Source organism: Schistocerca piceifrons, chromosome 1, assembly GCF_021461385.2.
Source record: "Schistocerca piceifrons isolate TAMUIC-IGC-003096 chromosome 1, iqSchPice1.1, whole genome shotgun sequence".
NCBI classification, from domain to species: Eukaryota; Metazoa; Arthropoda; class Insecta; order Orthoptera; family Acrididae; genus Schistocerca; species Schistocerca piceifrons.
In genome coordinates, this window is record NC_060138.1 from 608,507,019 (window position 1) to 608,520,955 (window position 13,937).

The 13,937-nt window shown below is 43.7% G+C and overlaps 1 protein-coding gene across 2 annotated transcripts in view; it reads right to left on the reverse strand.

The window, feature by feature from the left end:
- LOC124791187 (DNA repair protein RAD51 homolog 1) overlaps positions 1–13,937 on the reverse strand; it is an 84,957-nt gene that overhangs the window by 45,645 nt on the left and 25,375 nt on the right. For both annotated transcript variants that reach the window (XM_047257840.1, XM_047257841.1), the window contains one exon: positions 1,190–1,327. In XM_047257840.1, coding sequence (XP_047113796.1) covers positions 1,190–1,327 — 138 coding nt within the window. The remainder of the gene's footprint in view (positions 1–1,189; positions 1,328–13,937) is intronic.

Consider the following 13,937-nt stretch of genomic DNA (forward strand, 5'->3'; position numbering starts at 1 on the left):
TGTTGGCTCACCCTTAGCTTTGATGACAGCTTTCTTGAGGAATGGCAGCCCATTCTTCACAGAGTACTGCACTGAGGAGAGGTATCGATGTCGGTCGGTGAGGCTTGGCACGAAGTCGGCATTCCAAAACATCCCAAAGGTGTTCTATAGGATACATGTCAGGACTCTGTGCAGGCCAGTCCATTACAGGGATGTTACTGTCATGTAACCACTCCGCCACAGGCCAGGCATTACAAACAGGTTCTCAAATGCGTTGAAAGATGCGATCGCAATCTCGTAATTGCTCTTCAACAGTGGGAAGCAAGAAGGTGCTTGAAACATCAGTGTAGACCAGTGCTGTGATAGTGCCATGCAAATTAACAAGAGACGCAAGCCCCCTCCATGAAAAACACCGCCTCCGAATTTTACTGTTGGCACTATGTACACTGGCAGATGACATTCACCGGGCATTCACCATACCCATACTCTGCCATCAGATCGCCACATTGTGTACTGTGATTCATCACTCAAAACAACATTTTTACACTGTTCAGTCGTCCAATGTTTACGCTCCTTACACCAAGCGAGGCCTCGTTTGGCATTTACCAGCATGATGTGTGGCTTACGACCATGAAATGCAAGTTTTCTCACCTCCTGCCTAACTGTCATAGTACTTGCAGTGGATCCTGGTGCAGTTTGGAATTCCTGTGTGACGGTCTCAATAGATGTCTGCCTATTACACATTACTATCCTCTTCAACTGTCGGCAGTCTCTGTCAGTCAACAGACGATGTTGGCCTGTATGCATTTGTGCTGTATGTGCCCCTTCACGTTTCCACTTCACTATCACATCGAAAACAGTGGATCTAGGGATGTTTAGGAGTGTGGAAATCTATCGTACAGACGTATGACACAAATGACACCCAATCATGTTCGAAGTCTGTGAGTTCCACGAAGCGCCCCATTCTGCTCTCTCACAATATCTAATGACTACTGAGGTCGCTGATATGGAGTACCTGGCAGTAGGTGTCAGAACAATGCACCTAATATGAAAAATGTATGTTTTTGGGGGTGTCCAGATACTTTTTATCACTTAGTGTATGTATAAGTGAACATTTCTGTGGCAAAGATGTTACAGCACAGAATAAATGTAATAGTACTAAACCATCAGTATTTAAAACAACTGCAATGAAAACAACAGAACTACATACCAATAATTTATCAGCTTTAGCTTCACTTATGCCTTTAATTGCTAGCAGCTGTTTCTTAGGAGCAAATGCCACAGCTTCAACTGTATGAAATCCAGCTTCTTCCAGTTTTTTGACATCTGCAGCACTGATCCCATGTGCCTGTCAATTCAAGAATGATACCAATAATTGTCTTCCAGTAATAACAATGCTATGAATTTGCATAAATTATTATTTAGCACACACAAGAAGTGCTAAGCAACAGACAGGTAAATTTAAAAGTAGACTGTTGGTTATAATAAGCTGTTCGACAAAGTCCTTCATCATATGAAGAAACACAGACACACGCAAACTCATATATGCATAATTCACATATACACGGCGACTGCAAATTTCAGGTGCTGACACCCCACTGGGGTGAGTAGCATTCTCGGCTTGGGTAGCTAGCGGAGATACAGAACACATGTGGGCCGGGTAGGTGGAGGAAAGGCTGATATTACACTATCATATTTCTTTGTCAAAGTTGATACGTCAAACATTTATATCAAAGAAATTTGACAGTGTTATGGGGAACTATGTCAAATCTCAACTTTTGTCAAAGAAATATGATCAAATCTAGAGTCTTGCCATAGATTTGATCATAAAAGTCAATTGTCTTCTGTTCACTGCAATGTGAAATGTAATCGCTTGGAGCGCTGGCATCACTATATCTGTTTGATGTATCTGTAGTGTGTCTGTAAATGTGGCTTCAGAGTTGGTGTGTTCCTTCAACTCTCCTCAATACCCTTTTCTCGACTAGGGTGAAGATGGAGGGTGAAAAAGGGGCACAATGCATGCTATTAATCGTATGGTGATGGGCGGGTGGAATATGCTACAGACGATTTCATATTTACAATCACAGCTACAGCCATCCACCTCCACATCTGGAAACATCCAGCCAGCTTTTCAGCAAGCCAGGATACAAGATGTGGCCATAATCTAAAATTTTTTAAAAAAATTCTTAGTTTTCCATTCCATTTTGTCTATTTTTGAACTCTGGATCTCCCAAGTTAAAAAGTACTTCATCTGTTTCATCTTCCTATTAATTTTGTTATTGTTGGAACACTAATTTTATTAATTAAATTATTTAAAAATAAAAATAGTTCTTATTGCCCATATAGTGTACTAAACATTTATTTAACTTTCAGATATTCTCCCTTCAGTGCTTTGTAAATCGCTTTAAACGTTTCTGGAATTATTTTGGTTACTGTACACTGTGGTATTCGAGTGCTGTATTGTAAATTATAGTACGTCTCTCCTGTTTTGAGAAACGGCAGTATTTTGGTAAGCCTGTCTTCTGCACATATAGCATTTCTCAAGTGAGTATTCTGTTTTGTAACATGAGAAGCCACTTTACTGAGAAAATACCGAAATGCATTCCCATCCATTCGTAAGTAATTTATATAAGACTTGATGTCCTCCACTTGCAGCTCTCTGAACAAATTTTGTTGAATGGTATTATTATCTCGACATTACCCATGGCTTCACCCTAGTATGTTTCGTTTCTCTTTGCTGCTTTTTCTTTCAAATGCACAAACAAGCAACTGCAGTTAAAAGCAACTGCAGCACATAATAACAACAAGTAGTTATTGTCTGCCATCTTGAAATTAGACAAAAATTATGACAGCAGTGTAATACATCTTTTTAATGCCACATCAAAGCTTTTTGTCAAAGAAATTTGATGAATATTTGATCATGATCCTGTGTCAAAAAATGTTATACTGTAGTGTAATACCAGCCATAGCAAGGTAAGGGTGATAGGAAGATAAAAGACACTGGAGGACAGAAGGTGTGTGTGTGGGGGGGTGTCTGGATTGGAAGCAGGATAGAGGCAGTTGGGGGGAAGGGGGTGGGGGAGAACTTGTGAAGATGAGGTAAGAATCTAGATTACACAAGCTGTGGGTCAGTCATTAAGTCAAACACACAATGTTGTGCACCATGTTTGGTGACTCAGTGGTACAGCTGTCTCTTGGGCACAGTTTGGCAGTGGCCATTCACGCGGATAGACAACTCATTAGTGGTTGCAGCAGGTCATTGTTCAATACTTTGCACAATAATTCAACTGGGCACCTGCCAGTCACCTTCAGGTGAGCCGTCGAGGACTGGCGAAATGTCCTCCGTTCCGCAATATATAGCGTACTGTAACTATTGTGCGCATGCGTTGAAAACATGATAGATGAATCACACTGTCCGCTGGCAGTGCCCTTGCTTGTGGAATAGCAGAACTCAGTCGCCCTCTGTGTTGCTGTTTGCTGCGGCCGTCGACGCACTCTGTCGTTTTTGATTAGAGCAAATCGTGGAGATGATGGAATTCCACGCATTGTCCAGCTGGTAGCCGCTGTAAGGGTTTAACAAATTTTCCGCCAGTCGTATTTCTACATATTCTTTAATAATACATCCCAGAAAGACACTGCTGTGGACAAAATCATTGTTTTCTCATACTCCATTGAATGTCCAGTAGAAATACAATGTTCAGCAATAGCGGACTTGCTTGGCTGCAAAAGGCGGGTGTAATGTTGATGTTCAGTGCAGCGTTCTTTCATGGTGCGTGTGATTTGACCTATGAAAGCCATACCACATTGGCACGGTATCTTGTAAATTCCGGCCTTTCAAAGTAACAGATTGTCCTTAACTGATCCCACAAGGTCCGCAATCTTCAATGGTGGGCGGAAAACCACTTTTACCTGAAATTTTCAGAGGATTCTTGCTATTTTAAACGAAGTGTTCCCAACAAAAGGAAGAAAAGCTAAACATTGTTCCGGCATGTTCTCCTCTTTATTCACTTCCTGCTTCTTAGTTTTAACTGTTAGTGCCCTGTTAATCTGCCGGATGGAACACCCATTTTCGCTGAATACTGGCTTCAGATGGGCAAGTTCTTGAGGTAAGCTATCTAGATCTGAGACAGTATGAGCTCTATGAATAAGTGTTTTAAGCAAACTCATGGTTTGCGATGGGTAATGGCAACTCGATGCTTGCAGGTACAAATCAGTATGAGTGGGTTTCCGGTAAACTGAATGCCCTAGAGAACCATCATTCTTCCTTCGAACCAAGACATCCAAGAAAGGCAAACAACCATCTTTCTCTATTTCCATAGTGAACTGGATGTTGCTATGAATGGAGTTGAGGTGATGTAGAAACTCCATTAATTTACCTTCTCCATGAGGCCGCACTATGAAAGAGTCATCCACATACCCCCAAAAAACTTCTGGTTTCAGGGCAGCTGATTCAAGTGCTCTCTCCTCAAAATCCTCCATAAAAAGGTTGGCCACCAAAGTTCCTCTGCAGATTCTTTGACACTGATTGGTAATATGTTTCCTGCTGATATTACTGCTTTGTTCAGGCACGCTCTTTCCTCAACTTATTTTATGTTTAATCAAGAATATTTTCAACAGACTGACGGTGTCGCCATGGGTAGCCCCCCTGTCTCCTTCAGTGCTATCGAGCCGGGGGGGGGGGGGGGGGCTGTTTTAATCACTTTAGTCGGTATCCCATCCCACCCAGCAGATTTTTTTAATGATAATATAACATTTTCCACATTCTTTATTGCAAATTTCTTTAAATCTGTAAGATACTCAGCTTCTTGGTGGATTCCAAAGGGATTTCCTTTATCCCTGATACTCCGCTACATCAAGATCTGACTTTGCCACATTTATAAAGAATTCATTTAAACACTCTGATATTTGAGTAAGGTTTACACTAAAGCTATCTTATACTTTAATCCTAGATACTTCATTACTACTCACTCTAACACCTATCTCTGATTTGACAACTGACCACACTGCTTTTGTTTTACTTTTATGTTGTACGATGAATTATTGTTTGCCATGTTTTTGGCTTCCTTCAGAACTTTTTTAAATATAGTTTCATAATGACAAACATACTCAGTAAAATGCCTGTTTTTATTATATTTCAATTCATTGTGGAGGTTCTTCTTCCTGGCACTAGACATTTTTATACCCGGGTAATCCACTTAAGTTTATTAGTCATTTTGCTGCATGTAGTTCGAAATGGGAAAGTTTCATTAAATATTTCAAAAAAGCTACTTAAAAAAATCATTTAAGTTAATATTACTCGCAATACAGCTGTAGTAAGGACAATCAACCACTCTTAACTTATTTCTAAATGTGACTGCATTTTTTCATTGAAGTTCCTTTTCATAAGGCTTTTGTTACATGAAATTTCTTTCTTAATTTTTGGTCATTCAACAAATAAAGCAGAGTGGTCAGAGATTCCTAAAAGAACATAAGATTTATAAACATCTTCAAATACATAATTTGTTAGAATATTATCAATACAGGTAGCTGACTGTGCATTTACTCTAGTGGGTTGCATGAAGTTTAATTTGAAGCCAAAGTTTTTTATCAAGTCAGTGAATATGGAAACGTCATTGCTTTCAACTATGGTATTAATATTGAAGTCAGCAGCTATTACTCTCTCTTTCCTTTCTTCTTTACTGAGCCTTACAAGCAGGCAATGGAATTTCACCAGAAAAGCTTCAATTGTAGCTTTCTCTGGTACTCTACATATAGAAACTACTATGGCATTTAGGTCCCTCAACCCGATACAGTAGCTTTCAAAATATACGCTCTTCATCCAAATGATTAAAAATCATTTCTTAATACATCAGAATGAGTAAGTATGCAAGTGCCTCCATATGAATTCTCTTGTCTACAAAACCTGTTGGTTAATTCGAAATTTTCAATTTTATTAAGAATTTTAATGTTGCAAGATGTAAGCCAATGTTTATTTAGGCAAATAACCTTGATATTTCTACATTCAGATAAAATAATTTGTAATTTGTCCACTTTACGACTTTTGTTTGAAAAGTAGGCACTTACACCATTTATATTCAAGTGCATTATGTAGGAACATTCTTTTTATTTATGGTCTCAAGCATACTCTTTCTTGGGTACTGTTTCGGTCTTACCGCTTTCGTTACCAAACACCATTTCTCATCCCCATCACTTCTTATAAGTTTCCCCTACTTTGCAGAATTTTACATGTATCAGTAAACATTTTACTGAAAATTTTTAATCCTAATCTATTTTAATGCAGATCGTCTTTATCCAAACATTTATTGCTTAAGAATTTATTCAGATTTATAAACACAGCACCCAGCTCGTAACAGTTTTTGTGTAAATCACTGTTTATTCTCTCAATATATCAATCACTGACTGCTCTTCTGTAGATAATACCACTCACCACGATTCTAGACGTTTTGTAAAGGTTACTGGCAGATCGAATTAAATTTCTTGTTTCATTTACACTTTCCTCTTCAGTGCTGCTTCTAAGAGAATTTGTACCAGCGTAGATGAAGACTCCTTTACAATTCTTCCGAGATGCCTCTGCTGAACTATCCTGCAAGCTATATATGTTGCTAAAGTGTTTCTTCAACTGGTGGGTCATGATTCCTGGATGAACTTCTATTGTGGAATTTGGTACTACCACATTTTTCAGCAGAGAGTCGCCTATGACAAGGTTTACACTTGTCCACTTGTATTTATTTTCGGTTCTTGTGATTTCTGCACAAGTTTCTTTCTTAGGTGCAGCAGCCCATTATTTGTAAAAACATTTTTTCATGCATTTCAGGCCACAATTTTCTTGCTTCTGCACTATTAATACGTCTTTAATAAATTATTCCTGCGAACTCGCTGTGGAAGCTAGTTTTTGTATTTGCATCCTGTAAACAGTCAAGGCATGACCAGTGCATACCATCGCTAATAAATTTTAGGCATATTTTCACACAACTTCCATGCAGCCACATGTTGCACTTCACACACAGAATTCCTTTTACAACTCATTTCTGACACTTTTTACACATTGCATTATTTAACTTTTGCCTATTTATGAGCACTTTTTAGTGGGCACCATCTTGTCTAACCCTAATTCCCCAAAGCTTGTTCCCATGAATGGAGGACCAGTGGTGATGCCAAAGTGACACCACTTGCTGACAGAGTGCAACATAGAGATCATCAGAGGGAATAGAACCAGCGGGCCGAGGTACAAGGACAGTAGCCTTGGCAGCAGCATCAGTGGCTTCGTTTCCCATTAGACTGATGTGACCAGGAACCCATAAAAACACCACAGTAGCTCCATCAAGAGTAAGCAAGTGACAGCTTTCCTGGATCAGTGGCACTAAGGGATAGGTGGTGTACAGCACACACAGGCTCTAAAGGACACAGAGAGAGTCAGGAGCAGATGACACAATTGAAAAATGTGTGTCAGTGAATGTACTGCTTGGCCTGATACAGGGCGAAGAGCTCTGCTGTAAATACTGAACAGTGTTCCAAAAGCCGATACCAAAAATCAGTGGTGTCAATGAAGAAGGCACACTCGACACCAGGGTCAGTCCAAGACCCAAGACACAAAGGTACTATTGTAATGTTCCGAACAAAGGTTGTGAAACTTATGGCAACAGAGCAAGGCTGGAGTAGTGTCCTTAGGAACTGAATGAAGGGCAAGGTGAACATGGACCTCAGCACGAATCCAAAGAGGTGAAGCGTTGACACCCATCAGTAAAGTGGCAGGTAGTGTGAAGTTAAGCTGCCAGAGAAAGAGCCGAAAGTGACTCCAGGAGGTAACAGAGAAGAGAGACACGTCCCACACCAGCGATCAAAGGCGTCATCGAAGAAGAAGGCACAGCGTAGGTGACCAGGCATGGCAGACAAACGGCATGCGTATCTGCAGAGGAGTATGTCACAGCAGTACGACAGTGTTAGTTCGGTAGCTTCTGCATACAGACTCTCAACCAGGCTATTGTAAAAGGCGCCATGGCCAAACAGATGCCACGATGGCGGAACGTATTGAGACAATGTAAAAGGGACAAACATGCAGGCGCATAAATGAAACATCTATAGTCTGGTTTTGAACGGACAAGTGACCAGTACAAAGGGAGGAGGGTGTGGTCCAATCTGCTCCCCAGGAAGTACTGCTAAGGAAACACAGAACATTGAGGGCCGCATACAGAGAGCAGCCAGGTAACACGTCAGAGGACCAAGAAAGTTTCCTACCAAGTACGAACCCCAGGAATTTCGTAGTTTCAACATATGGAAGAGCAACAGGTGCAAGATGTAAATACATTGGAGGAAACCAACTGCATCACCAGAAATTCATGCAAACGGTTTTGTCAGTTGAAAAGAGAAAGCCACTGTCGATGCTCCATGACAATCAAGACATCACTGAAAACATGGCTCAAGGAGACAAGTCCACGGAGAACTCCAATAGATCACAAAATCGTCAATGAAAACAGAGCCGGCCGCGGTGGTCTAGCGGTTCTAGGCGCGCAGTCCGGAACCGCGCGACTGCTACGGTCGCAGGTTCGAATCCTGCCTCGGGCATGGATGTGTGTGATGTCCTTAGGTTAGTTAGGTTTAAGTAGTTCTAAGTTCTAGGGGACTGATGACCACAGTAGTTAAGTCCCATAGTGCTCAGAGCCATTTGAACCATTTTTTTGAAAACAGAGCCAGAGATGCATGGTGGGAGACAAGCCACAGTAGGGTTAACGGCAATAGCAAAGAGCACAACGCTCAGAACAGAACACTGAGGCACACCGTTTTCCTGGATAAAGGTGTCCAACGAGGCAGAACCCACATGTGCCTTGAAAACTCAGTGTTTTAAAAATTCCTGAAGGAAATGGGGCATGAGGCCACGGAAGCCCCACGTGTAGAGAATACAGACGATACCAATACTCCAGCAAGTGTCATAGGATTTCTCCAAATCAAAAAATACGGCCACAGTCTGGTATTTCCACAGAAAACCATTCATGAGGTGTGTTGACAAAGTGATGAGATGGTCAACTGCAGAACAGCACACTCAAAAGCAACACTGTGTTGTGGTTAGTAAATTAATATGAATCATACGTTCCATCACCTTGCAATCACAGCTGGTGAGAGAAACGGGGCAATAACTACACTCACGCTCATAAATTAAGGATAATGCTGATACATGGTGAAACAACACTCTGGTGGGTGGTTTGCGGGTTTAAATCACCTCGGAGTATGACCTTGCGCTGCATTTGACCTGCAGTCGTCTGGCAGCAGTCCACACACACACACAGAGGTGTGGCGGTGCATGTCAGAGTACACTGCAGCGAGTAAGTGCGCAGAGATCTTCAGCTGTGCTAATGGTGACTGTGTGTTGAAAATGGCTCAAAGAACACACATTGATGACGTTATAGGGCGCAGAATACTAGGGCGACTGGAGGCTTGTCAAACACAGCAGGTAGTAGCACGGGCCCTCCGTGTGCCACAAAGTGTAATCTCAAGATTATGGCAACGATTCCAGCAGACAAGAAACGTGTCCAGGCGCTACAGTACGGGACATCCACAGCGTACAACACCACAAGAAGACCAGTATCTCACCATCCATGCCCGCAGACAGCCACAGAGTACTGCAGGTAGCCTTGCTTGGGACCTTACTGCAGCCACTGGAACAGTTGTCTCCAGACACACAGTTTACAGACAACTGAACAGACATGGTTTATTCACCCGGAGACCTGCAAGGTGCATTCCACTGAGCCCTGGTCACAGGAGAGCCCATAAAGCCTGGTGTCAAGAACACAGTACATAGTCATTGAAACAGTGGTCTCAGGTTATGTTCACGGACGAATCCAGGTATAGTCCGAACAGTGATTCTTGCTGGGTTTTCATCTGGCGCAAACCAGAAACCAGATACCAACCCCTTAATGTCCTCGAAAGGGGCCTGTATGGAGGTCATGGTTTGATGGTGTGGGGTGGGATTGTGATTGGTGCACGTAGACCCCTGCATGTCTTCGACAGAGGATCTGTAACAGGTCAGGTGTATCGGGACGTCATTTTGCACCAGTACGTCCGCGTTTTCAGGGGTGCAGTGGGTCCCACCTTCCTCCTGATAGATGATAATGCATGGCCCCACCGAGCTGCCATCATGGTGGAGTATCTTGAAACGATATCAGGCGAATGGAGTGGCCTGCCTGTTCTCCAGACCGAATCCTCATCGAGCACGTCTGGGATGCTCTCGGTCGATGTATCGCTGAATGTCTTCAAACCCCTAGGACAATTCAGGAGCTCCAACAGTCACTGGTGCACGAATGGGAGGCTATACCCCAGCAGCTGCTCGGCCACATCCAGAGTGTACCAACCCGATGTGCAGTCTGTGTACGTGTGCATGGTGATCACATCCCATATTGATGTCAAGGTACATGCGCAGGAAACAGTGGCGTTTCGTAGCACATGTGTTTCGGGACGGTTTTCTCAACTTCTCAGCAATACTGTGGGCCTACAGATCTGTGTCGTGTGTGATCCCTATGTGCCTATGCTATTAGCGCCAGTTTTGTGTAGAGGCACACTGTGTGGCACCACATTCTTCAATTATCCATAATTTATGAGCATGAGTGTAGAAGGAAGGTGTTTGTCCTTACCAGGCTTAGGTATGGTTATGACAGTGGCTTCACGTCAGTCTAGGAAACATGCCCTCTGCCGAGGTGCGATTGAACATATGAAGGAGAAAGTGCTTGCCCTCAAAAGAGATTCTGCAACATCTGAATATGAATATCATCCGGGCGGGGATCGAGATGAAGCGAGAGCACGATCTAGCTCCCTAATAGTAAAGGCGGCAATGTAGCAGAGAAGAGAAGGGTATAACCCGAGACTCCTCCACACAATTCCAATGGAGGGAGGGAGGCAGGGTGATACTGGGTGGAGCTCAAAATCTCGACAAAATAGCGGCCCAAGGTGGTGGAGATAGCAATACAGTCTGTTGTGACATGATCTGCTGCTGTCAGGCTCGAAATTGTGGAGAAGATATTGGTCCCAGAGAGCTGTCGGAGGTAGGCCCACACAACGGAAAAGGGAGTGGAACTGTTACGAGGAGTTAGATTGTTAAAAAAAATTCACATGTTGGATTTTTATCTCATTATAAAATTGCAATTTTCTGAATAAAATGATATATATATAAAAACAAAGATGATGAGACTTACCAAACAAAAGCGCTGGCAGGTCGATAGACACACAAACAAACACAAACATACACACAAAATTCAAGCTTTTGCAACAAACAGTTGCTTCATCAGGAAAGAGGGAAGGAGAGGGAAAGACGAAACGATGTGGGTTTTAAGGGAGAGGGTAAGGAGTCATTCCAATCCCGGGAGTGGAAAGACTTACCTTAGGGGGAAAAAAAGGACGGGTATACACTCGCGCACACACACACACATATCCATCCACACATATACAGACACAGGCAGACATATTTAAAGACAAAGAGTTTGGGCAGAGATGTCAGTCGAGGCAGAAGTGCAGAGGCAAAGATGTTGTTGAATGACAGGTGAGGTATGAGTGGCGGCAACTTGAAATTAGCGGAGATTGAGGCCTGGTGGATAACGGGAAGAGAGGATATATTGAAGAGCAAGTTCCCATCTCCGGAGTTCGGATAGGTTGGTGTTAGTGGGAAGTATCCAGATAACCCGGACGGTGTAACACTGCGTCAAGATGTGCTGGCCATGCACCAAGGCATGTTTAGCCACAGGGTGATCCTCATTACCAACAAACACTGTCTGCCTGTGTTCATTCATGCGAATGGACAGTTTGTTGCTGGTCATTCCCACATAGAAAGCTTCACAGTGTAGGCAGGTCAGTTGGTAAATCACGTGGGTGCTTTCACACGTGGCTCTGCCTTTGATCGTGTACACCTTCCGGGTTACAGGACTGGAGTAGGTGGTGGTGGGAGGGTGCATGGGACAGGTTATACACCGGGGGCGGTTACAAGGGTAGGAGCCAGAGGGTAGGGAAGGTGGTTTGGGGATTTCATAGGGATGAACTAAGAGGTTATGAAGGTCAGGTGGACGGGGGAAAGACACTCTTGGTGGAGTGGGGAGGATTTCATGAAGGATGGATCTCATTTCAGGGCAGGATTTGAAGAAGTCGTATCCCTGCTGGAGAGCCACATTCAGAGTCTGATCCAGTCCCAGCAAGTATCCTGTCACAAGTGGGGGACTTTCGGGGTGGTTCTGTGGGAGGTTCTGAGTTTCAAGGGATGAGGAAGTGGCTCTGGTTATTTGCTTCTGTACCAGGTCAGGAGAGTAGTTGCGGGATGCGAAAGCTGTTTTCAGGTTGTTGGCGTAATGGTTCAGGGATTCCAGACTGGAGCAGATTCGTTTGCCACGAAGATCTAGACTGTAGGGGAGGGACCGTTTGATGTGGAATGGGTGGCAGCTGTCATAATGGAGGTACTGTTGCTTGTTGGTGGGTTTGATGTGGACGGACATGTGAAGCTGGCCATTGGACAGATGGAGGTCAACGTCAAGGAAAGTGGCATGGGATTTAGAGTAGGACCAGGTGAATCTGATGGAACGAAAGGAGTTGAGGTTGGAGAGGAAATTCTGGAGTTCTTCTTCACTGTGAGTCCAGATCATGAAGATGTCATCAATAAATCTGTACCAAACTTTGGGTTTGCAGGCCTGGGTAACCAAGAAGGCTTCCTCTAAGCGACCCATGAATAGGTTGGCGTACGAGGGGGCCATCCTGGTACCCATGGCTGTTCCCTTTAATTGTTGGTATGTCTGGCCTTCAAAAGTGAAGAAGTTGTGGGTCAGGATGAAGCTGGCTAAGGTAATGAGGAAAGAGGTTTTAGGTAGGGTGGCAGGTGATCGGCATGAAAGGAAGTGCTCCATCGCAACGAGGCCCTGGACATACGTAATATTTGTGTATAAGGAAGTGGCATCAATGGTTACAAGGATGGTTTCCGGGGGTAACGGACTGGGTAAGGATTCCAGGCGTTCGAGAAAGTGGTTGGTGTCTTTGATGAAGGATGGGAGACTGCATGTAATGGGTTGAAGGTGTTGATCTACGTAGGCAGAGATACGTTCTGTGGGGGCTTGGTAACCAGCTACAATGGGGCGGCCGGGATGATTGGGTTTGTGAATTTTAGGAAGAAGGTCGAAGGTAGAGGTGCGGGGTGTCGGTGGGGTCAGGAGGTTGATGGAGTCAGGTGAAAGGTTTTGTAGGGGGCCTAAGGTTCTGAGGATTCCCTGAAGCTCCGCCTGGACATCAGGAATGGTATTACCTTGGCAAACTTTGTATGTGGTGTTGTCTGAAAGCTGACGCAGTCCCTCAGCCACATACTCCCGACGATCAAGTACCACTGTCGTGGAACCCTTGTCCGCCGGAAGAATGACGATGGAACGGTCAGCCTTCAGATCACGGATAGCCTGGGCTTCAGCAGTGGTGATGTTGGGAGTAGGATTAAGGTTTTTTATGAAGGAATGAGAGGCAAGGCTGGAAGTCAGAATTTCCTGGAAGGTTTGGAGGGGGTGATTTTGAGGAAGAGGAGGTGGGTTGCGCTGTGACGGAGGACGGAACTGTTAAAGGCAGGGTTCAATTTTTATAGTGTCTTGGGGAGTTGGATCATTAGGAGTAGGATTAGGATCATTTTTCTTTGTGGCAAAGTGATATTTCCAGCAGAGAGTACGAGTGTAGGACAGTAAATCTTTGACGAGGGCTGTTTGGTTGAATCTGGGAGTGGGGCTGAAGGTGAGGCCTTTGGATAGGACAGAGGTTTCGGATTGGGAGAGAGGTTTGGAGGAAAGGTTAACTACTGAATTAGGGTGTTGTGGTTCCAGATTGTGTTGATTGGAATTTTGAGGTTTTGGAGGGAGTGGAGCTGGAAGTGGGAGATTGAGTAGATGGGAGAGACTAGGTTTGTGTGCAATGAGAGGAGGTTGAGGTTTGCTGGAAAGGTTGTGAAGGGTGAGTGAGTTGCG